Here is a 27,257-nt window from a genome sequence, read left to right on the forward strand (position 1 = left end):
CCCACTGCCTTTTGTCTCTTCAGTGAAACATGCGGGTTGGTCACCTTCCTTCCACTTCCCACTCATTATAGTGGCAAAGGTAGAATTAAGTAAAAATGAACTCAGTAGGCAGGCAGGCTGCTTGATGCCTTGCCTGCCTACCATAAGATGGTGGACAGCTTGGGCATAGGTAGGAAGAAGTGGGCTGGTTAACCTAACTTAAAATACACTGGCAGGGGGGCCATAAAATTCATCCCTCGGTTTCCAAATCTCCATTTCAGTTTTTGTTTCCTTAGAAACAGGAAAGGTTAGTTTCCTTTCTATGCTTCTCTTTTCTGTTTCATTTTTCAATTTCCATTTTCAGTTAGGTCTGCCTCAAAATACACAAACATAGATACAAGCACAGATTTTACCGCAACATGTTGTTGCAATCCAGAATACACCGTCTGAAAAAGCTGTGGAAGTAGTTTCTTCAGTAATCTTTATGAGGGAATGTAATGGAACATAATAAAAGCTAGAATGGAGAAATTTTTCAAGGCATTGAGCAAAGAGTATGGAAGTGGAGCTAACTGATAACTCCTTCAAAGAGCCAGTTGAAAGGTCTTTTTTAATGCTATAATATTCAATGATTTTGTCTCTTTGGAAAAGGCAAAGGACGAAAAACTGAAAGAATGTGGTTGGTTATAGCTATACCTATTGCAGTTAATAAATAATTATGATTCAGGAAACACATTAAGAAAAAATATCTTTGTCTTTACTATACATGATACAAAGATGGTGCCACAGTAATTAGCATTGCTGCCTCACAGCACCAGGAACCCGGGATCAATTCCGTCCTTGGGTGACTGCCTTTGTGGAGTTTGCAAGTTCTCCCCTTGTCTGTGTGGCTTTCCTCCAGATGCTCCGGTTTTCTCCCACAGTCCATGCTAAAATTGCCCATTCATCTTCAGGGATATTGGTTAGTTGGGGTTATGGGGATAAGGCAGGGCAGTGGGCCGAGATAGATTGCTCTTTCAGAGGGTCCGTGCAGACTCGATGAGCCAAATGGCCTCCTTATACACTGTAGGGATTCTTTGAATCTATAAAGCACTTCTTCATTTTTTGTGTAGGAGAACCAATCTACTATAATAGATAATTATTTGACTTACCTGTTTAGAAAGGAGTTCTTTACATAGTGTGTAAAGGGTAATAAATTTTCTAGCAAGCAGTCTGGCATCAATGAAACCTTCAGCAACCAACATGATTTCGCAAATTAACTCAAAGTCTGGTACAACCATAGCACAGGGTCTAAAAGAAGAGAAGTAATAATAAGCATCATCTCTGCAGGCAAGAAAACATATTATTGAAAGAAATTAAAACTGGATATGCTGGAAAACCCAACCAATTATGAAGAAGTCATATCGGACTTGAAATGTTAACTCAGTTTCTTTTCCCATAGCTGCTGCCAGACCTGAAGTTTTCCAGCACTTTGTTTTTACTTCAGATATCCTGAACCTGCTGTTTTTTGCTTTTATTAATGATTGACAAGCTGTGCATTATTACATTAAATTGTGACCTGATACGATCTTTCTTTGAAATATATAATGGGACGTCTTGCCCCTTGATGCAAACCCAAAGTTGCTCAAAAGCCCTATGGCCAATTGTAGCCCCATGTGAATCTTGCAATTGGAGCTAGTGGGGTGTTGGGTGTAGGGTTGCGTGGGGATCTGTTCGCAGGCAGGAAATCTGAAAGTGAGTGCACTATACCTGTTAGTGGAACAATCACTGCATTATACTTTTCCAATCCAAGCAGGCGCGATATAATTTCAACTCCAAGTCATTACAAACATGCAAGTTTGGAGCAGGAAAGACAAATGTCAGTATTGATTCCGCATGGAGAAAGACCTCACTTTTTTCAGTGACACTCCCTTGGATTGCAGCAGCAAACTGTGAGGAGTCAGACAGAGATAATGTTCCCTACAACAGAAGGAAGAAATTGCAGCTGACACCAAGAAAACTTCCTTGATTGGAGCTGGTGGAGGAGGTCAGCAGCAAGAACATGGTGCCATCTTCTGAATTCAGTGCAGAATGCACATTGATGACTGAGGCAGGTCAGGTGGAGTGAAGTGAATATTCAGCTAGGTCCTACTGTTCGTATCTTTCCCTTTTGGGTAACAGAGGTAGTTTTAAATAATCTATATTTGTATTTATGGGTATTAAAAATAAAGTATAGCTTTAAATAAGTTTAATTTTCTGTTTCTGTATAAGGGTTAAAACTTCAGTTAGCTCATGTTAAACAAAGGTGCCTGTGTGTCTGTAGATGTCAGTTTCATTTTAAACTACCTGCATTGTAATTATAGGGTTTACAATGTGAAAACAAACTGGGTTTAAAAAAAGACAAGGCTGTTGCTTAGCAACCAGAGGCACACAATGAAAAGCACTGTGGTTCAGTCGGAACCAATTATCCAAGAAGAAAGCAGTCGTGACAGAAACTGCTAGCAGAGAAGAAGAACAATAGAGTATGGGCAGAAAGTAAATTCCAGATGGTAAAGAACAGGTAGTTCAAGAAATCAGGGAACAAAAGAGAAGTGCCATGAAGATTGAAGTTAAAGGGACTTAAAACTGGAATCTGAACAGGTTCACTGAAGTTAAAGAAAGAGACAAAGATAAAGGCTCCCAGATAAAGATAGAAATATAAGGGGCGCGATTCTCCGTAAATGCGGAGAATCGTAAAGGCTACCGTGGGACAGGCCGTGACCCACGGCAGCCTTCACGCCCACTTCCGGTGCCGATTCTCCCACATGGGCGGGGCTAGGAGCCCCGTGCGTCACGGCGGCTGACGCGGCCGATGATGTCGGCCGCGCATGCGCAGGTTGGACAACACCAACCCGCGCATGCGCAGTTGGCGTCTTTTCCCTCAGCCGCCCCGCAAGACGTGGCGGCTTGATCTTGCGGGGCAGCGGAGGGAAAAGAGTGCGTCCGTTACGGATGCACGGCCCGCGATCGGTGGGCACTGATCGCGGGCCTATGCCCCCCTTGGCACGGCCGTGGTACTGCCGCGCCAATCGGGTCCCCAGATGCCCCAAACGGGCATCTGCCGCCCATTTCACGACGGCAGCGAGCAGGTGTGTTTGCTGCCGTGTTGAAACGGGCATGAAGGCCCGGCCGCTCGGCCCCGGAGAATCGCCGCTCGCCGTAAAAAACGGCGAGTGGCGATTCGTGGCGTGGGTCGGGTGTGGGGAGGGAAGAATAGCGGGAGGGCGTGAAAAATGTCGGGAGGCCCTCCCGCTTTTCTCCCACCCGGCGTGGGGGGCGGAGAATCGCGCCCAAGGTGCTGACCTGGTGAAGTCGGCTAGTAAGAAGCCAGACATCTGAATTAACCTCCCAAGGTTGGTGATACCTTAATACAGCCTGTGAAGCAATGGTGTTCTGTTGGCATGGCTGGATACCTGAGAGATTGCGTGGAAGCTTGAACACCTGGCAATCCAGGGCAGAATAATATTGAAAGAAAAATTCAAAATCTTGTATGTGGATCCTTGATGAAGATATCTGAGCGAGAGATTTTTGTGGGAGAAGGTATCTGAGAGAGAGATTTGTGTGAGAGAAAATTTCAGTGAGTTGTTTGAGAGTGGTAATTGGAAACCCTTGTGTGAATGCCAGTAAGAGCAGTTGGCTCACAGCATGACAGACATCTGAGGGGATTTGATAATAAATCTGCAGAAGTTGTATTGGATGAAATTTGCCATTTGGTTCCAGAATTTGGTCAGCCTGACCACATTTCACCTGTTGGTTTTCATAGATGTGTACATGCCAAGAACATTAGAATCTAAGATATTTTGTAACCTGTCTAACCCTTATAAATCTATATCTACCTGTAAAGGTAAAGTGGGAGTGAGGGAGTAGTGTATTATAACTAAACATTTCTGGTTTAATACATGTTTTATTATTTTGTTCAAAGCTAATTGGCAGTCCTGTGACTGTGTTCATCTACATCTCTAAACAAAAAATAAAAGTTATGATCTACTGAGCTGGGACTCCACTCAGGGACCTGACCATCCAGTAGTAACATCAGCTGGGATGATATTACACCGGGCTGGATTTTCCACAGCCCCGCGCCAAAATCGAATTTGGCACGAGGGCGGAGAATCGACTTTCCCGATGGGGGGCCATTGCCAGACGCCCATCCAGCGAACCTCCGCTCCCAACCGGCCAGGTTCCTGGCGGTGTGGAACTAACATGGTCTGCCGGTCGGGATTCTCACGCGGTGGCTGTGGACTCAGTCCTGGTGGAGGGCAGGGGGAATCGGGCGGGGGCTTCATGGGCGGCCGGGGGAGAGATCGGGCCGGCCCGATGTAGAAACGCCATTCGCATGCGCGGACACAAAACCAGAAGTCCGGGGGCCTGTATCCACTGCTAAAGCTGCGTGAGGCTCTCCGGGTCCCTGCTAGTCCCCTGAAGGTAAGTGAATTGACTTTTATTTTTTGCAGGAAACTGGGGAGTGCAACGCCAGCGTTTTTACGCCGGCATGGGGACATAGCCCCATTTTGGGAGACTCCAGCCCACTATCTTCTCAAATCTATTCTGACACATTACTCCTCCTCCGCACTTACCTTGTAGGTCCAACCATCCTTCTCTTTTTATGCATTTTCTCACATCCCTATCTCTCCAATTGTCACAGTCGTCCTCACGCAATATCATGCCACTCCTCATAATCACCCTCACCATGACCTCTAACCATTTAGTGAGCATGTACCATTGCATGCACTCATGCATCTCTTCTTTCGCTCCTTGAAGTAGAACAGAGCACCAAACACCAGGCGGAGGAAGAGTAACGAAAGGGAAAATAGCTTGCAACTGACAAGTGCAGAGGAGGCAGCATTGGAGACCAATAGAATTTTGTTGTGACTAGCCTTTGTACGTGGAGAGGTGGGGAGTTTTTGGCTACATCATGGCAAAATTATATAAAAGTCAGCCACATGACCTTCAATTATTTTAGCTTGATTTCAATAGTGAGTGAAATATGGGGCCCGATTCTCCTAAAAAATATTTCTAACCTCAAAAGAGTATAGGCCTAACTGCTCAATCTCTCTTCATAAGGCAAATCCTTCATCTCAGGAATCAATCTACCTTTGTCAAGATTCATCCTGAACAGCTCTGTGATGCAGGACTCTATGCTCTAGGGGCTGTTCCCAGGGATGTATACTGGGACAAACATCAACTGCTGCTGGTGGATGATCAATTCGATGAAAGGCACTCTTTTGTCTGTCTGAAAGTTAATGGTCTTCCAGTGAAAAGTGATGCCTGCAACCAAGTTTTACAGGCTGGCACATTCCAAAGCCCAGGACTATGTGCTGAAGGATGCACGAAAGCTTGGGGCAGCAGCCAAAGATGCAATGGGGAAAGGTCGCTGCCAAGACCTTACAGCCATAGTGCACTGAGATGAGGACAATTGTATAGAACCCTGCCATCTGTATGACAATGCCAAATGTACACATTCAATGTATGTGTCAAATATTAGATGCATCACAATTGTATTAAAGCACCCGAAAGAGCAACATGGTCTATGTAGACAACTCAAATGCCATGCACCGTTTGTAATGACCATTTTAAAATGTCTGCAATGTTCTTCCAGATATTTTATGAATAAAGTATATTTTTGCAAAGCAACAGCCTAGGCCAGTGACAGTTGCAAGCTATCAGTCCGTGCTCAGACCCAAGCTGATGATAAGTCCCTGAAGTCATCAGGAATAAAGCAGCAAATGCTGCAGCTGCAGCAGGAGGTAAAAAGGATCATCTGGTGGCTCATCTAAAGACCATGTGCACAAAGTATAGATGATGGAATATTCCATCCAGGCCTTGAATGCTGCCATATAGAAGGCTTGGTCTTCTCCACCGAGTGATTAGTGACCCTAGTCTGTGGATGCCACAGGTTCAATGTGAGAAGAGATTGAGATGCCTCAAGTTTTTTCCAGGTCCTTACACTTCTTAGGTCAGCAGGGGGGTACAGGTTTGCCATGCCAGTGAGGAGCAGTGGCTGTCTTCTGCCTTTGGGAGAATAATGTGTGGACAGTGTCTCAGTTCTTATTTGAAATGAATGAAATGAAAATCGCTTATTGTCACAAATAGGCTTCAAATGAAGTTACTGTGAAAAGCCCCTAGTCACCACATTCCGGCACCTGTTCGGGGAGGCTGGTAAGGGAACCCGCGCTGTTGGCCTTGTTCTGCTTTACAAGCCAGCTGTTTAGCTCACTGTGCTAAACCAGCCCTTTATAAATTGAACCATTGGCTATTATGTTGAGATCCTCTGGTAAGTGAAAGTGGATAAGATAAGGGGGTTGGAGCATACAATGTCTTTATATGCAGACGACCTGCTGCTTTATATTATGGAACCAGTCTCCACAATGGATGAAATACTGAAGCTACTGTGCAGCTTTGGCTCTTTCTTGGGGTTCAAGCTGAGCTTGAGAAGAGCAAATACTTTCCGGTCAATCCCCCGGGGAGGGGTGCCAATCTGTAGATGCTACCGTTTTGTCTGGCCAGGTCTAGCTTTCGTTATCTGGGTGTCCTGGTGGCCCATGATTGGCCTTTGCTCAATAAATTTAACTATGCTAGTCTGGTGAGCAATGTTAAGTCCAACTTGCAAAAGTGGATAGCCTTCCTCTGTCTTTAAAGGGCAGGGTCAAGACTATTAAAATTAATATGTTGGGTGGTTCAGCAATCCGAGTTCCATATGGGGACAGGGAGAGACAGAAGAACAGATATGTCGACAAATTTCAGAGAAGTGAAAAGTACTAGGGTGGTGATAGTGGGGATTTCAACTTTCCCAATATTAACTGGGGTAGCCATACTGTGAAAGGTTTAGAGGGAGCGGAATTCTTAAATTGCATCCAGGAGAACTTTTTAAGCCAGTACATAGAAGGACCTACAAGAGGGTGTGGTCCTGGACTTAATTTTCATGAACAAAGCTGGGCAAGTGGTTGAAGTATCAGCAAGAGAGCATTTTGCAGACAGTGATCATAACTCCATTAGGTTCAAGATTGTTGTCAAAAAGGACAAGGATGGCCCTGGCATTAAAGTTCTAAACTGGGGAAAGGCCTATTTTAGTAATATCAGATGTGATTTGGCCAGAGTGGAGAGGGAGCAGCCACTTTTAGGTAAATCTGGGATAGAACAATGAAATGCATTCACAAAGGAAATAGGGAGAGTACAGGGCCAACAGGTTGCAATCAAGAAAAAGGATGGAACCAACAAATCCAGTGAACTTTGAATATCGAGGGATATACAGCGTTGGATAAAAAGAAAAAGGGAGGCTTATGGTAGATATCGAGGGCTCAAAACAGCAGAAGCGCGGGAGGCGTTTAGAATGTCCAAGAGAGAATTTAAAAAGGAAATTAGGAGAGCAAAAGGGGACATGAATGCATACTGGCAGGGAAAAAAAGGAAAATCCTAAGTTGTTTTACAAGTACATTAAGGATATAAGGAAAATTAGGGAAAGATTGGGGCCCATTAAGGAGCAAAGTGCTATATTGTGTGTGGAGCCGGAGGATGTAGGTAGGGCTCTAAATTAATACTTTGCGTTCATGTTCACTCATGAGAGGGACAGTTTGGGTATAGAAAAGAGGTTGACATAGACAGAGAGAAGGTTCTGAGTGGTCTGGCAGGTTTAAAAGTAGACAAATGTCCAGGGTCCGAACAGTGGTGGAGACAGAGATCCTCATATAATTTAAGAAGTATTTAGATGTGCACTTGCGATCCTAAGGCATACAAGACTATGGGCCAAGTGCTGGGAAATGGGATTACATTAGTTGATTTGACCGGCGCGGACCCGATGAGCTTGAAGGGCCTTTTATATGCTCTATGACTTTATGCCTCTGTGGTGCCCACTCCAAGGATATGGAAGCTATTTAGGCAACAGTTTAAGCTTAGGTCCATGTCGTTGCTTTGCTGGGCCCTACTGTGATAACCACCTATTGTGCCGTCGAGTTGAAGTCGTGAGGAGGGAGGTTTTGAAAGACTTGGGGGCTTGCCAAGGGGCGGTTTGCCAGTCTGAAGGAGCTGCCGGCAAAGTTTCGACTCTGGGAAAAATTTGTTCAGATACCTCCAGATTTGTAATTTTGTATGAATAGGCTTTCCATTATTTCTCTTGGCACTGTGGTCATCCCTGCTGAGGAGGATTCTATCTTTAGCAGAGTCTGGTGGGGGGCAGTATTATAGGTATTTATGGGCAGATCCTGTCAATGGAGTCGGAGTGGTAGATGGGGTGAAGGCGAATTGGAGGAGGAATTGGGACCTGCTTTGGATGAGGAAGTGTGGAGTGAGGCGGCATGGTGGCACAGTGGTTAGCACTGCTAACTGACAGCACCAGGGACCTGGGTTCAATTCCTGCCTTGGGTGACTGTGTGGACTTTGCAATTGCTCCCCTCGTCTGCGTGGGTTTCCTCCAGGTGCTCCAGTTTCCTCCCACATTCCAAAGATGTCCAGATGCTAAGTGTCTCTTAGGGTCTAAAATGTGTTACTTCAGAGGGGCTATGGGGATAGGGTGGGGGGCGTGTGACAAAGAAGGGTGCACTTTCAGAGGGTGGTGCATACTTGATGGGCCCAATGTCCTCCTTCTGCACAGTAGGAATTCTATGGAGGTCCTTCACAGAGTAAACTCCACGTCCTCCTATACACAGCTCAAGTTGGTCCAGCTGAAGGTGATGCATAGGTCTCATCTAACAAAGTCTAGGATGAGTGGTTTCTTTCTGAAGGATGAAGACAAGTGTGAGCTATGTTTAAGAGGACTGGAAAATCACACCCATATGTCCTGGTCATGTACCAAGCTGGTAGGCTTTTGGCTCTCCGTCCTTAATACCATGCCAGCAATTCTTGACATTCATCTGGAGCCGTGTCCTTTGGTGGCCATTTTTGGGGTGTCTCCAGGGTTCCAGACAGGGGTGAAGATGGCTGTCCTCACCTTTGCCTTATATATAGCCCGGAGTTGAGAGTCCTACTGGGGTGGAGGTCTTCTGCTCTGCCCAATGCCTCAGTGAGTGACCTTGGGGAATTTTTGCATCCGGACTAGGTCAAGTACACTGCAGCAGGTCAGTTAATGGGTCATACCTGAGATGGCAGTCATTAATTTCCTTCTTTGAAAAGTTAGTCACTGTCAGCTATTGGAGGGGGGGGGGGGTTGATTTATTGGTGGGGAGAGGGTGTTTTCTTTTGGATGGGATTTATATGGTTGGTTGGGTTTTTTCTATATTGTATGTGTAATATCTGGCCTTTGTGTTGTTTGTTTGTTATAACTTTGTTATAAATGGAAAACCTTCAATAAAAATATTTTTAAAAAGCATCACCCATAGGGATGACAGAAAATATAATACTGGAACTGCCATAACAGCTATAATTTTGAAGGGAGTATAATATATATATTTTAAATGTACAGCATATAAACAAAACACATAAACACAAGAAGGAGTTAGATATAGCTCTTGGATTTGGATTTGAATGCATTGTGATATGTACCGAGGTACAGTGAAACGTTTTGTCCTGCGTACAGTCCAGACAGATCGTTCCTTACATGGAAAACAAAAAACACATGATAAATACACAAAGTAAATATATAGACATAGGGTGAAGCCTAGAGAGTAGTGCTATTCAGTCGAGAAGATTGCTGGAGAGATCAATTCAGTCGATACAAGGGTCAATCAGGAGTCCGGTAACAGCGGGCAAGAGGCTGGTTTTGAATCTGTGTGTGATCTTAGAATTTTGTATCTCCTGCCCGATGGAAGAGGTTAGAAGAGGGAAAAACCCGGATGGGAGGGGTCTTTGATTATGCTGCCTGCTTTCCCAAGGCAGCGGGAGCTGTAGACAGAGTAAATGGATGGGAGGCGGATTTGTGTGATGGTCTGGGCTGTGCTCATGACTTAGGGCTAAAGGGATCAAAGGATATGGGGAGAAAACGGGAACAGATTACTGAGTTGCATGATCAGCCATAATCATAATGAATGGTTCGCAGGCTCAAAGGACTGAATGGCTTACTATTTTTGTCACTATTTTGGCTCCTATTTTCTATGATTCTATGTTTAAATAATCGGTTTCATTACCGGAATAATGCCTTCAGATTTTCTGGCAGTTCTGTACGTCCTGCATAACCTGGATTCATTGTAATGAAAATGCCAACAGTCGGGATGAGAAGAATAATTTCTCCCAGAAAATTGAATCTATGTTTCTTGTCACGTATTGCATCCTGAATACATTTCACCTACAACAATATTGAAAGAACATAATTAAAACCATTAAATTTCTAAAGTTGTATCAACTTTCAAAAGAACACCTTTTGTTTTAACACAAAAGCAATAAACTGTAGCTACTGGAATTTGAAATGGAAAATTCTGGAAATGCTCACCAGGCAGAATCTGTGCAGAGAAACACAGTTAACATTTCATCAAGGTCATCAGCCTGAAATGTTTCTATGTTCTATGTTCTGATGACCTTGATAAAAATGTTAATGACCTGAAATGCTAGTTTCCATTTTAAACATTTTATAATTTATTCAGCCATCTTTTTATTTGCATCAATCAAAGATGTATGTGGTCCTGAGCTCCATATTTCTTGAAAATATCATAGAAATGTCGCAATAATAAATGATGCCAAATTATTACTGAATTTAAGACTACTTTATTTTCTGCACAGGTACCTAAAAATCCCATATAAAGCAGACAGAAGCTTCATTAAGCTCTTCCTGTGGCCCACTTGCAGGTCCAAGAAAGGTTGCAATGCAATGGTTAAATTACAAGGTGAGATTACACAAACTAGGACTGGAATTTTACAAGGCCTTTTGTATGGACTGGGTAGTGGGAAGGCAACCAAAATGATACAGGAAGATGGCAGGGGGAAAGGGGGTGCGAGGGCGGGAGAGGATGGGGAAGGGGAGGTGGTGTGAGTGCAAGTTCAAAGCCGTCCTGATGCGCTAACAATTGCACACAGAAACACGAAACGGTACAAAAGAGGCTTTATTACCGTGAGATGTTATTCCCTCAAGTGGAGCTGTAAAATGGCAGCTCAGGAGACCTCATGGATATTTATACTGCTCCCTGTGGGCGGAGCTGCCTATATATATATATATATATATACACACACACACACACAGTGGTATTACCACATTCACCCCCTGTTAAGAATGAGTCCGGCGGGGTGACGTGAAACTATAATACATAAGCAGTGATTTATTTACAGAGAGGGGGAGAAAAAAATCAGGTGTCCATCTTGCAACCCGGTGCCCGTCATAGGTTGAGTCTGTCCGGTGGTCTGACGGTTCGTTGAGAGTGACGCAGCAGCGGTGGCGACGTCTGCACAGGTGGTGTCGGCGGCATCGGTGGTGGCGGTGTTGGTGCTGGCCAGTGGCTGGACGACTCCGGGAGCGTGCTGAAATCTTCCATGTCCTCTAGTGTGGGCAGGGGAACGAGGGATGGACCTGGTGGGGCTGATGTTGGGGACGCCGGGGAAAAGGAGGGTGGCGCGTGGGTGGGGAGGTGTGTGGGAGCCAGGTCCCTGAGCGAGACTTGTATCCTGGCGGCCGTTGGGGAACTCCACGTAGGCATACTGGGGGTTCGCGTGGAGCAGGCGTACCCTGTCCACCAGAGGGTCCGCCTTATAGAGTCTGACATGCCTACGAAGTAGGATGGGCCCTAGAGCTGCGAGCCACGTCGGGAGCGACACCCCGGATGTAGACTTCCGAGGGAAGGTAAAAACACGTTCATGGGGTGTGTTGTTAGTAGCGGTGCACAGCAGTGACCGAATGGAGTGGAGCGCATCAGGGAGGACCTGCCGCCAGTGAGCGGCTGTGAGGTTCCTGGACCGTAGGGCCAGCTGGACGGCCCTCCATACCGTCCCGTTCTCACTTTCTACCTGCCCGTTTCCCCAGGGGTTGTAGCTGGTCGTCCTGCTGGAGACAATACCCCTGCTGAGCAGGAACTGACGCAGTTCATCGCTCATGAATGAGGATCCCCTGTCACTGTGGATATAGTCGGGGAAGCCGAACAGAGCGAATATGGAATCGAGGGCCTTGATGACGGTGGCAGACGTCATATCCGGGCATGGGATGGCGAAGGGGAACCTAGAGAATTCATCGACCACACTAAGGATGTAGGTATTGCGGTCGGTGGAGGGGAGGGGCCCTTTGAAATCCACGCTGAGGCATTCAAAGGGGCAGGAGGCTTTCACCAGGCACGTGCGCGGTCTGGCTGGTAGAAGTGCGGCTTGCACTCCGCACAGACCTGGCAGTCTCTGGTGACTGTCCGTACTTCCTCGACGGAGCAGGGTAGATTGCGGGCTTTGATTAGGTGGTACAAACGAGTGACCCCTGGATGGCAAAGGCTCTCGTGCAAGGCACGGAGCTGGATCACTTGTGCGCTGGCACATGTACCTTGGAGAGGGTGTCTGGGGGCTCGTTGAGCTTGCCAGGGTGATACAAGATCCCGTAATTATAGGTGGAGAGCCCGATTCTCCACTGCAAGATTTTATCGTTTTTGATCTTGCCCCGTTGCGTGCTGTTGAATATGAAGGCAACCGACCGTTGGTCAGTGAGGAGGGTGAACCTCCTGCCGGCCAGGCAATGCCTCCAGTGCCGCACCGCCTCAATGATAGCCTGGGCCTCCTTTTCAACTGAGGAATGTCGAATTTCGGAGGCATGGAGGGTGCGGGAAAAGAATGCCACGAGTCTGCCTGCCTGGTTTAGAGTGGCAGCAAGGGCGACATCTGAAGCGTCGCTCTCTACTTGGAAGGTCAGTGTCTCATCTACTACGTGCATACCGGCCTTGGCTATGTCTGAGCGAATACGGGCGAAGGCCTGTTGTGCCTCAGCCGCGAGGGGAAATTGCGTGGACTGGATCAATGGGCGGGCCTTGTCCGCGTATTGTGGGACCCACTGGCCTGCAGTCCGTACCGGTCAACCATTCGGTCCATTTCTTGTTGAAAGACCGAGACCCCGTTAGCGACGCCGAAGGGAACCCTAAGGAATTGATAGAGGCGACCGTCCGCCTCGAAGGCAGTGTAGGGACAGTCTGATTTACGAATGGGGAGCTGATGGTAGGCAGATTTCATGTCAATTGTTGAGAAGACCCGGAACTGTGCAATCTGATTGACCATATCAGATATGCGAGGGAGGGGGTATGCGTCGAGCTGCTTGTACCGGTTGATGGTCTGGCTGTAGTCCACGACCATCCTGTGTTTCTCCCCAGTTTTAACCACCACCACTTGAGCTCTCCAGGGGCTATTGCTGGCCTCGATAATACCCTCCCTAAGCAGCCGCTGGACTTCGGACCTGATGAAGGTCTTGTCCTGGGTGCTGTACCGTCTGCTCCGGGTGGCGACGGGTTTGCTATCTGCAGCCAGATTGGAAAAGAGAGAGGGAGGGTCAACCTTGAGGGTCGTGAGGCCGCAAATGGTGAGTGGGGGTAAGGGTCCGCCGAATTTGAGGGTGAGGCTCTAGAGGTTACATTGGAAGTCCAGGCCCAGTAAAAGTTTTGCACTGAGGTTGGGGAGAACGTACAGGTGGAAATGGCTGAATTCCACGCCTTGTACGGTGAGTATGGCCAGACAGAAGCCCCGGATTGGGACAGAGAGGGATCCGCAGGCCAAGGAGATCCGCTGGTTGGTGGGATGGACCACGAGGGAGCAGCGCCTTGCCGTGTCCGGATGAATGAAGCTATCGGTGCTCCCGGAGTCAAGTAGGCAGTAGGTCGCGTGACCGTTGATGAGCTCCGTCGTTGAAGCAGTGGCCAGGTTGCGAGGACGGGATTGGTCGAGCGTCATGGAGGCAAGTAGCGGGCGATCGTCCGAGAGTCCGAAGATTCCGATGCGTAGCTGCAGCGACCCGGGTCCCGTGATCCAGTCCCGAGGGGAGGACAAAATGGCGGCATCCGGAGTACCTGAGGGGAAGAAAATGGTGCCGCCCATGCAGCGCACGTTGTGGGGGCGGGGCCAGATGACGGAAACCATGGAGCACACGTTGAGGGGGCGGGACAAGATGGTGGCACCCATGGTGCGCACATTGCAGGGGCGGCGAAAGATTGCGGCACCCACTGATCGCACGTGGCCCCGGGAGCTGCGGACAGCGGGGCCCATTGTGTGGTCGGCTGGGGAGAGGGGGAGAGGTCGGGCACGATAGAGGCAACAGCGCGGGCCTGACACACCGCTGCAAAGTGGCCTTTCTTGCCACAAGATTTGCAGGTCACGGCGCGGGCCGGGCAGCACTGTCGGGGGTGCTTCTGTTGGCCGCAGAAGTACCACCCCCAGGGTGCGCGGTATGGCGAGTAGCGCAGGCATACTGCGCGGGAGCGGCCCCAGTCGGGGGGGTCGGTAGCGGGGTCCACGAGGGGTAGGATGGATGGGCCGCGCGGCGGTGGGGTAGGACTGCACGTTACGGGAAGCGGCCGTCATAGAGAGTGCTAAAGTCTTTGGCGCTGCTAGATCGAGCGTGGCCCCTTCCAGCAGTCGTTGCCGGATGGGGTCCGATGGGGTCCCTGCGCCGGGTCGGAGATTCCCGCCCATTGTACCTCAAAGCAGGTTTTGAGGGCATCTCTCCTTATTAGGCACTCCATGTCAAAGTGGCAGCAAGAGCCAGCCCTGTGGCAATGAGAAAAGGCTTGTGCCTCATGATATCCCTTACCCACCTATGGAACACTAAGGCCAGCCTGCGTCCCCAAACCTGTTTACCTCTAAGGGAGTCTCAGCCATTGAGGTGACTTCTCTTTACAACAGCAGCCTCAGTTAGAGCGAGAGGCATAATCTAAAAATTATAGCGTGAATTTTCAGGAGTAAAATTAGGTAAACAAATCTGTTATGGGCCAGGGTTTAGAGAACCCCAAAGTGTATCATGGAGTTCACCTGACTCACAACTTTTAATAAATTGTGGTATAGGGAGCACACGGCGCACTCTATAGGTGTGGTATAGCAGAAATTGAAAAGTATTTTTTAAAGCAAAACAATGTTTATACTATGAACTCAAGTTAACCTTTTTAAAACATAGTGAACATCTTAGCACCCATTAATTCAAATACAACCCCAAATAATACAACAGAAAGTAATCCTTAAGCTGTTCTTTTAACATCCATAAGACTAAAAACAACCTTTAAACACAAGGACATCAGATTAGAGCCACTACTGAGAGCAGTTATTAGTTTTAAATCACCAAAGGATCGATTTACAGTCTTTAGACTACAGAGAGAGAGACTAATACCCCTTCTGGCTGTGACTGCAGCTATCGAGCTCTGAAAACGAAACTAAAACACACCCTGCAGCAAACGGCCTAAAACGAAAGTAAAAAGCTAACAGACAGCCGAGCTCCACCCACACTCTGACTTCACTGATAAACACCCATTTCTTAAAGGTACAATTCTTAAACACCCATTTCTTAAAGGTACTCTCACATGACAATTCTACACACAAAGGATATTTAACTGTGGCATGCAGTTCTCAAATGGCATAACCAGATTAATGTGCCATTTCCTTCTCATATCCATGAAAATTTCTTTACACTGGTGTTACATTCACTGCATACAAACCTAACATCACAAATATCGAACAACACAGCACATTTCTTGTACAGGTAAACTTCTCTTATTTCACAACTTCACATGTTATATTGGATAATTACAATGATTTAAGCAAAATAAAGGCAATAAATTGAACAGCTTCGAAACAATCTGTACATGATAATATTATCATTACTCAAGTCTTGGGTTTATTTATGTTCTGGTTTCCAATTTGTAACTCCAAAGAGAGGCTACAGTTCTTTTCATTATTTGTAAGCATAATTCCACTCTCATACTCATTTTTCAAATTCACGTGGTAAATTCTCATTTCGATTTAATATAGTCAAAACAAACATAGAATTCCTACAGTGCAGAAGGAGGCCATTCATTCCATCATGTCTGCACCAACGTTCTGAAAGAGCACCTTACGTAGACCCACTAACCCGCCCTATCCCCATAACCCCACCTAACCTTCACATCTTTAGACAGTAAGAAGCAATTTAGCATGGCTAATCCATCTAACCTGCACATTTTTGGACTGTGGGAGGTAAACAGGAGGAACCCCATGCAGACACAGGGAGAAAGTACAAACTCCACATCGACAGTCACCCAAGTTTGGAATTGAACCCGGGTCCCTGTGAGGCAGCATTGCATGCCACTGTGCCACCCTCATTTCTTTTTGTCAAAATCTCTTTTAGCTGTTTCAAGGATGTAAGATGTTTCTTACGTTCACTCAAAATGGTTTTGTACTCTTGCTTTGTTTGCTCTTTGAACTTTTGTGATCTTGTTGTTTCTCCAAGTCCCATTTCAAACAAGTTATTTCCAATTCTGTTTGAGCCATATCAATCACTTCCTTTCTACAGAGTTTTATATTTCTAACGCTTAAAGATTTTTGCACAATTTATGAACCATCTCAGTCCAATTCTCAGTAGACTTTAAATGTTCACTTGCCTGTATTTCAACTGCCACATCTTGTGTCGTACCACTGACAGGCACTTTTATATCAGTGTCTCTGGTCATTCACTCAAAGATCATTTTGCAATTTTAGTACTTCTGGATGACAAGTCGTAATTTTAATAAGAACATGGGAGTCCACAACGAAAAAGAATAATGAACTTTGGTTTATTTACCAATTGTGTTACATACAGCTCCCAGTAGCTCCCTCGGTCTGGCTAACCTTTTATACGTAGCTGAATGGAGTTCCCCCGCCCCTCAGCAGGGGAGCTTGTACTCTGTGAGAACCACAGGGAAGTTAATCATTCCCACCCCAGAAGTACCGGGAAGGATATGACAGTAATTTCCAATTTTCTAGGTAATTCAGTTATTTTCTTATTGTCCATCATTAACTTTGACACTTTAGTAATATTACTTGGATCAGTTATTTGCTTAACTGGATCACTATTCAGTAGAAGTTTTATTCAGAGGAACAGCTTTGGAACTGCATCACTCCAAGCCACCCATTTTCTCCTTCATTTTCTCCATTTGGTTCCAAGTTCAAGAATCAAATTGTTCTTTTCACGACAAAGTTTGAACAGGCTTTTAAGTTTGCTTTTTAATTCTGCAAGTAACCAATTATTCTGAATTACTAGAAATTCTTTTTTCCACCCAAGGCATTTTCCAGGATACTCCATAGATACTTCTGATGCTCGAAGTTCACCACGTTTTAACTGAAGATCAACCATTGCGAGGTTTACATTTCCAAGTTTATTTTTTAGATTGTTCAAATCCTCATTAAAGTGTTCTGCTGTCCATGATTGATTTTGAATTTCTCTCACAATTCTATTTTTTCATTAGCAAATTCCTCTTTCGTCTGGGAAAATTGATTTTCTGCATTAGTCAGATTTTCCATCAACTTCTCTTTTTCTGCAATAAGTGTCTCATTTTTGTCAATTTTCAAAATTTTGCGACGGTCAACATGATCAACTGTCTGCTGCATCACAGTTGTCATTGCATGACTATCTGCACAAGCCATATCATTACCCAGAATGAAATCTATCCCTCTAATAGGTAATTTAGGATCAATTCACACTAATAATTCCATTCACAAAGCTTCTTCTTAAATTAACTTTACACAAAGAAACAAGTGCATACTTTCTATTAATATCATTTAATAATATTTTTCCTTCATAACACTTTCTGGAATACTAATTGTATCATTGGCAATCATCAATGTCCTTCTGCATCTCGAAAATGTTGATTTGTTTACTTATTCTGTTGGTCAAGTAAGGGAATACTTCTCCCTTTGAAACAAAACATCCCGAATCTTCAATAGCCTGACTTCTTTCACCAGTACTCAAATAGTTCGCTGAACTACCTTGAGATTTATCTCTTTTTCTCACAGATTCTGAGGGAGCACATTTCACCTATACCACTGCTGCAGTTTTAACAGCTATTTAATTTTCTTGCTCTACCTTTACTACTACTGCAACTGTTGTCCCATTTTGTTTCCAGCACCCTGCTGAATATGTCCCACTTTGTTACATTTCAAACACTTTCACCCTCAGCACTTTCTCTTCTGATCTGGGGTGAAATTGCCTGAACATTCCCAACTGTTCCTTCCCTTTATTGATTAGTTGTTTTCCATTCTCCTTCTCACCTTCTATCCTTTTCAAGTTTAAATGGATTATGGGAGAAAGTTTTTTTCTATGGACCAGTCTATAATGAACAGCTAGCTCTGCTGCCTGTCTAGCAATTTTAACTTTTGTTCCTCAGCATGAGCTCTAATAAGCAAAGGCCGTGAATCATTAAAATCTTCCAAAATAATCACCTCTCCAAGGGCTTAGTATGTAACCTCTACCTTCACTGCCCTTATCCAATGGTCAAAACTATTTTGCTTTACCCCATCAAATTCAGTAAAAGTTTGTCCAGGCTGTTTTGTTACATTTGAAAACTTTTGTCTTTCAGCCTCAGGAGCTAACTCATACACACTAAGGATAGCTTTCTTTACTACACAATAATCTACGAGTACCTTTTCTAACAAAGGTACATAAACCTCACTATCCCTAGCTACCAATCTACTTTGTAAATGTAATGTCCAAATTTCTCTTGGCCATTTCATCTGTTGATCTACCTTTTAAAAATAAATAAAGAATGCTTCCACGTTCTTTTCTCAAACTATGGAAAAGCTTGCTTCAATTTAAACATTTCCCCACCAGGTTCTTGTCTAGAACTATATTCTTCCTGAACCTTTTCCACTGCCTCTGCTTGAACTGTCAGTTTTTGAAGCTGAAATGCTCAGTTTCTCTCGTTTTCCTTTTCCTGCATTTCAAGTTTTTTCATTTCTATTTGTCTTTCTAATTTTATTTTGGCAACTCAGTTGCCTTACCTTTCAGATATCTTGGTCTCTCAAGAATCCCTTCCAATTTTAATTGCTTAACTATGCTTGCAATTATATCAACTTTCTTTATCCCTGCAGATAATCCTAACTTCAAATGCAATTGGGTGTAGTGGTCAATGTTGATATGGCAAGAAGCCTCAGATGCAGGACTGTCACTGGAAACAGGAGTGAAGGTAGGTAGGGTAGATTTCTAGGACCAGTGGGGGAGGCCTTTGTGAAGCGGTGGAGGGGGCCTAGCCACCCCCCACCCCCACCCCTCGCCTCACAGTTTGCCTCTGGTGGAGAATTACATTTCACCCTTAGTGTCAAACATAGCAATTTCCACAGAGAGTGGTTTTCCACAAATTAGACTGCATTTCTATTAAAATATGGAAGTTGAGCAAAAGGATAAAAATTATAATATTGTTGCTATCCTTCATTGAGGAGGGACAACGGAAAATCTTCAAATTACCTGAACTGCAATCACTGATAAAACTTCTACAGAGATCCTGTTGAATTCATCAAAACAGCCCCAGGCTCCACTTTGCGCCAGTCCCTTGTAGATATTCCCACAGGACTATATGGTGAAAACAGATCAATCTTTATAAATATTAATATACTTCGAGGGTTATTAAGGAGGACATTATAAATATTAAAAGTATAAATATATATTCAAAATCTCAACACAAATCCAAATAATTGAAGTGCCTATGTAAATAAAATAAAATTTTTATTTTCATTCAATTTTTAGAAAGTTTTTGTCATACATCCGGGGCGATTCTCCGACGGGGCGATTCTCCGATCGTGGGACTAAGTGCCTGTGCCGTCGTGAAGGAGGTGTCATCGCGCGACGCCAAGCTGACACCGCGCTACATATAAAGAAGTGCGCGGATCGGCGCACACACACTGGGGCCCGACATGGAAGAGCCCTGTTGCGCCGCTTCCTGCTTCCGGGACATGGACGCCTCACGGTGCTGCTGATAAAACTTCTACAGAGATCCTGTTGAATTCATCAAAACAGCCCCCGGCTCCACTTTGCGGCATCTCCCCCCCCCCCCTCCCTCCCCCAAGGATAGGACAGCTCACAATCACAGGGAGCGTGCAAGAACCGGAGGGGGATCACCTGAACGGCACCCCCTGACCGTCTATGAGCAAAGGGCACTGGACCTTGCTGGGGGAGCCGCCAGCCGGGAGGTAGTGCCGTGCCAGGTCGGAGGCAAAGCTCCAAGTGAGAATCTACTGTATGCATGCAGTCCTTCATCCCATCAGTAACCCACCCCCCTCACATCCCACCGCCTGACACTGCACCATCCCCACAGTCCACACCCTCACACCCCACCGCCTGACACTGCACCACCTCCACAGTCCACACCCTCACACCCCACCGCCTGACACTGCACCACCCACACAGTCCACACCCTCTCACCCCACCGCCTGACACTGCACCACCCACACAGTCCATACCCTCACACTCCACCGCCTGACACTGCACCACCCCCACAGTCCACACCCTCACAACGCCCCCTCCAGCCCCTCAAATACGACCACGCGAGTCTAACGAAACGTGCCTGTGGTGATATGAGTGGGAGCACTGCCAATGGTGCAGAGCATTGGTTTCCCATTGGCTCTGGCTGGTCATGTGCCTCTCGTCTGATTGGCTGGGACTAGTCATGTGACTGCTCACCAATTGGTCGAGAGGCAAGTAGACCCCGCCTCCGAGGCGGGGTATAAGTACCCAGGTTTCCCGGCGGTCGGCCTTTCTCTGTAGTCGACCACCGGGTTAACAACTAGCTGATTAAAGCCACAGTTTGGATCTTCATCATGTCTCGCGTCCAATTGATGGTACATCAATTTAATCAGCTAGAATTTTGGAATGGAGCTACGCATCAAGCCTGACTGCCTCCGCACCAGCCCGCATGCCTCAAATGCGCCTGCAATCTTTAAACATTGGCAGGCATGCTTCAACAGTTACCTGACAACTGCAGCCAGCAAACCCTCCAAGGAGCAGAAACTCCACATCCTCCACTCGTGCGTGGGCACGGCGGTATACTCAATGATTGAGGACGAAAGCGATTATAATGCGGCCATGGATATCCTGAAAGGACACTTTCTCCGGCCGGTCAATGAAGTATACGCATGGCATCTCCTGATGACTAGACAGCAGTTCCCTGGTGAGTCACTCGATGAATTCTACCAGGCCTTCACAGCTCTAGGGAGAATGTGCGCCTGTCCCCAAGTTTTGCCGACCGAGCACATGGAACTTTTAATTAGAGACGCTTATGTTGCTGGCATGCAGTTCTCCTCTATCCGCCAACGATTGCTGGAGAAGAACGCCCTCAGCCTAGCTGAGGCATGGACCCTTGCAACCTCCCTGGGGGTTGCTGACCTGAACGCCTGCGCATACGCCCCCGGCCGCGCAGCAACCCCCTGGACATCATGGCACGCGCCACCCCCGTCCTCCGCTGACCCCGACCTCCCCCAGGCCTGCGCTGCGGGACACTCCGACAAGCTATGGTGGCCCCGCTACTATTTTTGTGGCCTCTCCAAGCACCCCCGCCCGCGCTGCCCGGCTCGCTCCGCTTTGTGTAAGAGCTGCGGGAAGAAGGGCCACTACGTGGTGGTCTGCCAGACCAAATCAGTCGCTACTGTTCCGCGCAGCGACCGCGGATCGCCCCCCCGGACACCCCCCAGGGCCCCGCGCCGCGCACCAAACTTTCCGGCCCGCCTCCCGGCCCCCGCAACAGGCCCACGGTCCTCCTGACCCCCGCTCCCAGCTGCCCCGACCGGCCCGCAGACGCCACTAACACCGCCCCCAGCTGCCACAAGGTCCCCACGGGCGCCGCCATCTTGGGCCCAGGACGCCACGTGCGGGTCATGGGTGCCGCCATCTTGGGGCCTCGGCTCCACGTGCGGGTCCTGGGTGCCGCCACCTTGGGACCCCGATTCCACGTGCGGGTCCTGGGCGCCGCCATCTTGGGCCAACACGGAAGGCCCTGCCAGCAATTACTCTGCCACCGAGGATGACCTGGAACTCTCGCCACGACTTGTTTCCATCACTCTCGACCAGTCGCGACCACGCTTGCTCGCCAAGACTCGACAACGATCCAGCCCAACGGACACAAGACTGGACTCCCGGAGCACTGAAATTTTCGTCCACCCCGACATGGTAAGACGCTGCGTGCTACCCATCCACCCAGTTAAGCATAAAATCGAATTGGCCTCGGGTTCGCACTCCGTCCAAATCACTGGGTGCTGCATAGCAGACCTCACGGTCCAGTGGAGGGTTTTCAAAAACTTCAAACTCCTCATTCTCCCCCATCTATGCGCTCCAGCACTCTTGGGCCTGGATTTCCAGTGCAACCTGCAGAGCTTAACCTTCCAATTCGGCGGCCCTATTCCCCGCCTTACTGTCTGCAGCCTCGCGTCCCTCAAAGTGGACCCACCTTCCTTGTTTGCTAATCTCACCCCAGATTGTAAACCTGTTGCCACTCGGAGCAGATGATACAGTGCCCAGGACCGGACCTTCATCGGGTCCGAGGTCCAGAGGCTCCTTAAGGAAGGAGTTATCGAGGCCAGCGACAGTCCCTGGCGAGCCCAAGTGCTGGTAGTTCGGACTGGGGAGAAAAACCGGATGGTCATTGATTACAGTCAGACCATCAACAGGTTTACGCAGCTGGACGCGTACCCTCTCCCCCGTATTTCCGACCTGGTTAACAGGATTGCGAAATACAAAGTCTTTTCCACGGTGGATCTTAAGTCCGCCTACCACCAGCTCCCCATCCGCGCGAGTGACCGCAAGTACACCGCGTTTGAGGCAGATGGGCGCCTCTACCACTTCCTCAGGGTTCCATTCGGTGTCACAAATGGGGTCTCGGTCTTCCAACGGGAGATGGACCGAATGGTCGACAAGCATGGGTTACGGGCTACCTTCCCGTACCTCGATAACGTCACCATCTGCGGCCACGATCAGCAGGACCATGACATCAACCTTCAAAAATTCCTCCGAACCGCAAAACTCCTTAATTTAACCTACAATAAGGATAAGTGCGTGTTTAGCACCGACCGTCTTGCCATCCTCGGCTACGTAGTGCATAACGGAGTGATAGGCCCTGATCCTGAACGCACGCGTCCCCTGATGGAACTCCCTCTCCCCAACTCCCTCAAACGCTGCCTGGGCTTCTTCTCCTATTACGCCCAGTGGGTCCCAAATTACGCCGACAAAGCCCGCCCCCTCATCCAGTCCACCTCCTTTCCCCTGTCGATGGAGGCCCGCCAGGCCTTTAGCCGCATCAAAGCGGATATCGCAAAGGCCACGATGCGCGTTATCGACGAGTCCCTCCCATTCCAGGTCGAGAGCGACGCGTCTGACGTAGCTCTGGCGGCCACCCTGAACCAAGCGGGCAGACACGTGGCCTTCTTCTCACGAACTCTCCACGCTTCCGAAATCCGCCACTCCTCGGTGGAAAAGGAGGCACAGGCCATAGTCGAGGCTGTGCGATATTGGAGGCACTATCTGGCCGGCAGGAGGTTTACCCTCCTCACAGACCAACGGTCAGTAGCTTTCATGTTCGATAATGCACAGAGGGGCAAGATCAAGAACGACAAGATCTTGCAGTGGCGGATCGAGTTGTCCACGTACAACTACGATATCTTGTATCGTCCTGGGAAGCTAAACGAGCCTTCCGATGCCCTATCCCGCGGTACCTGCACCAGCGCGCAGATTGACCGCCTCCGCTCCCTCCACACGGACCTCTGCCATCCAGGGGTCACTCGTTTTTACCATTTTATTAAGACCCGCAACCTGCCCTACTCCGTTGAGGAAGTCAGGACCGTCACCAGGGACTGCCCCGAGTGCAAACCGCACTTCTACTGCCCCGAACGAGCGCATCTGATCAAGGCATCCCGCCCCTTTGAACATCTCAGTATAGACTTAAAGGGTCCCCTCCCCTCCAACAACCGTAACACATATTTCCTGAGTGTTATCGACGAGTACTCCCACTTCCCTTTTGCCATTCCCTGTCCCGACATGACCACAACAACCGTCATAAAGGCCCTCCTATCCATCTTCTCCCTGTTCGGTTGCCCCGCGTACATCCACAGCGACCGGGGGTCCTCCTTTATGAGTGACGAACTGTGTCAATTGCAACTCAGCAGGGGCATAGCCTCTAGCAAGATGACCAGTTATAACCCCCGGGGTAACGGTCAGGTCGAACGAAAGAATGGCACCATTTGGAAGACCATCCTGCTGGCCCTACGGTCCAGAGATCTCCCTATCCCCCGTTGGCAAGAGGTCATCCCCGACGCCCTTCACTCAGTCCGGTCTCCCCTCTGTACTACCACTAATCAAACACCTCATGAATGTCTTCTTGTTTTCCCTAGGAAGTCGTCCTCAGGATCCCTCTCCCGATCTGGCTGGCCACTCCCGGGCCCATCTTGCTCCGGAAGCATGTGCGGGTGCACAAGTCCGACCCGTTGGTTGAGCGAGGCCAGTTACTCCGTGCCAACCCGCAGTATGCGTACGTGGAGTATCCCGACGGTCGGCAGGATACGGTCTCGTTCCGGGACCTGGCACCCGCCGGCGTGCAGCCCTCTCCTCTTCCATCAACACCCCCCCCCCCAACCCCAATTCCCCCAAGCGCCCCCCGCGCCCCCACGACCCAGCGCATGTACCACCCCTTCCCCGATTACAGCGTCTCCACCACCGGCCCGGGGTACGGAGACACATCTACGACCGACGCTCCCGTAGGCAAGGACGACCATCGGCCCGTCGTCACCGGCTCCACTGCTACGGTCTACCAGAACATCACGGGCACCCGACAGGCTGATCGTGACCATCTGATGCAGCCATGGGACTTTATTGGACTCTATTGTAATTTTGTTTTGCATCCGACTGTATTTAGTTTTGGGGAGGAGGTGGTCCCAGTGCCTGTCCCGGTAACACAGCAAGGGAGGGACCTTGTTTGTTTGGAGTGGTGAATTAAGCGTTGAAAATATGGCTATTCTCGCACTCCCCCCGTCCTGTCCCTGGTGCATCTGGTGGGCAGCGGGTATCCGGGGTGGGTGACCCTCAAAAATGGCGGGGATGCAGGACTGCGCCAATATAAAGGCGTCATGCATGCTTCCCAGGTACTGAGCGCACACGGGATGCATTATTCTCATTCCCTGGGCGCACACAACCCGGACATTCATGTGATGAAGTGTCCGTGACGCATAGAGGGGACACCGAGGTGGGGGTGTTCACATATGGCCATGAGTCAGACATTCAGTAGTGATCTGTAGCTCACACCTCATCGCAGAGCGGGTTGTCATCATCCAACATGGCACTGTTCATACCCACTTACGGAAGTAAAAGTCTACCGACAGTAACCGCAGGTGTAGTGTTGCTTGAGGGTGGTGCCGTGTGTAGTAAGGTTGTGCAATGGTGCGGGAGGTGGGTGAGGGGGGTGCTGGGTGGTGCCAGTGTGCGCGGTCTATGCTGGAGTGCCCTGAACAACGATGCCCTCCCCCTAGTCAGCAAATCGTGCGGTGATCAACGCATCACGTGCCCGCTGTCCCAAACGGTGGCATTGTGCGGCCTCCCGGCCATATCCCACACCTCGATGGTGTCTATGACCTGCCCTCCCGTCCTCCCACCCTCCCCCTCCACCTCCCCCCTTCTCCTCCTCATCCTTCTGTTCAGAGTCGCTGGCCTCTTCGGCCTCACCTGATTGTTCCTACTCCATCATATCCCCCCTCTGTTGGGCAATGTTGTGCAGCACGCAACAGATGACGACGATCCTTCCGACCCTGTCGGGGTCGTACTGCAGAGCGCTTCCTGAGCGGTCTATTCACCGGAACCTCATTTTCAGGAGGCCGAAGCACCTCTCCACTTCACCCCTGGTTGCCGCAAGGGCCTCATTGTACTGGCTTTCCGCGTTGGTCTGTGGCCTCCGTCAGGGCGTTATCAGACACGGCTGCAACGGATAACCGCTGTCGCCCAGCAACCAGCCCCTCATCCGGGGTGGGTGACCCTTGAAAATGGCGGGGATGTAGGACTGCACCAATATAAAGGCGTCATGCACGCTTCCCGGTACTGAGCGCACACGGGGTGCATTATTCTCATTCCCTGGTCGCACACCACCCAGACGTTCATCAAATATGTCCCCTTCCTTTTAGGAAGATGTCCCTGTCCCACGTTGGTGCACACAGGTTGACTTGCACCCTATCCACGACGTCCTGTACCATCGGGATGCCGGACACGGAGGCGAATTGCGATACCCTGGCAGCCTGGTGTGTGTGGTCCTCCGGGAAATTGATGTATCTTGCCGCGACTGCATAAAGGCCATCAGTGACTGCCTGGATGCACCGGTGCACAGAGGCCAAACTGATAACGCAAAGATCCACGCTCGGTGACTGGAAGGATCCGGTCGCGAAGACATTCAGGGCAACCGTCACCTTCACCCTCACTGGGGGGGCATGTCCTCCCCCAGTTCCACGTGGTTCCAGGTGTGCCATCAGGTGGCATAAATGGCCGACCGTCTCACGGCTCAATCAGAGTCTCCTCCTGCATGCCGCCTCCGTTAGGTCCTCGAAGGAAATGCGGTCCCTGTACAAACGGTGACGCATGCAACGCCTCTGCCTCCTTGGCACGACCATCTGCTCATGCTCATCCCCTGGTGACCCATCAGGATCGGTGTCGTCGCCGTTTTCCTGGCCGATGACGTGGAGGTGACCCGCACCCTCCGCCTCCTCTTGGACTTGTCGGGCATGATGGCCTGCAGCAGCGGCTGGCACGGGGCCCTCTGCAGCCACTCCCTCTGCAGCACTCTCCCTGAGCCGCCTTGCTCGGCCGTGACGGATGGCCATCTCCATGGCTGCCGCTGCCACCATGGTAGTGAACATTGATGGCTGCTGCGAATACATCATCAACTTGAGGGGGGGGGGGGGGGGGGGGGGGGGGGGGGGGGGGTTGGTTTGGGAGGGAGAGGCAACGGAATTTGTCAGGAGGGCGCTTTGGCACGTAGGCAGGCAGGGCCCTTTGGATGAATGGGTGCCCAGGCAGCCTGGTCACTGTTCATTCAGGCACGCACCGTGCCACCTGCCCACAGTATCCATATCCCGCACCGTTCAACCCGTCCCTCCTCATCGCAATGCTAGCGGACACAGCCCTTCGCCATGCCCTCGATTTGCAAGGGTGTCTTCGCCACCTTCCTGCCACTGTACTCCAGCTGGGGGTTACGGTCCTGCGGGCAACCGTGGAGGACACCCCAACCCGGCAGGGTGGTGGCATCATTTGCCCCGCTCCCTCCTCCTCCTCCTCCTTCCCCCTTTTCAATCCCCACCCCCGCACCCTTCTCCTACCCCATCCCCCTTCCCTGTACTCCTTTACACAACCTATCCTCCTTAGCCCTGACGTCGCCCATCCCAACCCCCGCTTCCCCCCAGCCACGTCCACCCTTCCCCACTCCTCCCTCCCCTCCAACCCC

The 27,257-nt window shown here is 49.0% G+C and overlaps 1 protein-coding gene across 1 annotated transcript in view; it reads right to left on the bottom strand.

Moving 5' to 3' along the window:
• The window catches only part of LOC119953684 (dynein heavy chain 17, axonemal-like), an 821,504-nt gene that overhangs the window by 360,653 nt on the left and 433,594 nt on the right, over window positions 1-27,257 (bottom strand). The window contains 3 exon segments of the mRNA XM_038778213.1: window positions 1,128-1,266; window positions 10,047-10,204; window positions 19,265-19,369. Of these exon segments, the coding sequence (XP_038634141.1) occupies window positions 1,128-1,266; window positions 10,047-10,204; window positions 19,265-19,369 (402 nt within the window).

Source organism: Scyliorhinus canicula, chromosome 18, assembly GCF_902713615.1.
Source record: "Scyliorhinus canicula chromosome 18, sScyCan1.1, whole genome shotgun sequence".
Taxonomy (NCBI): Eukaryota; Metazoa; Chordata; class Chondrichthyes; order Carcharhiniformes; family Scyliorhinidae; genus Scyliorhinus; species Scyliorhinus canicula.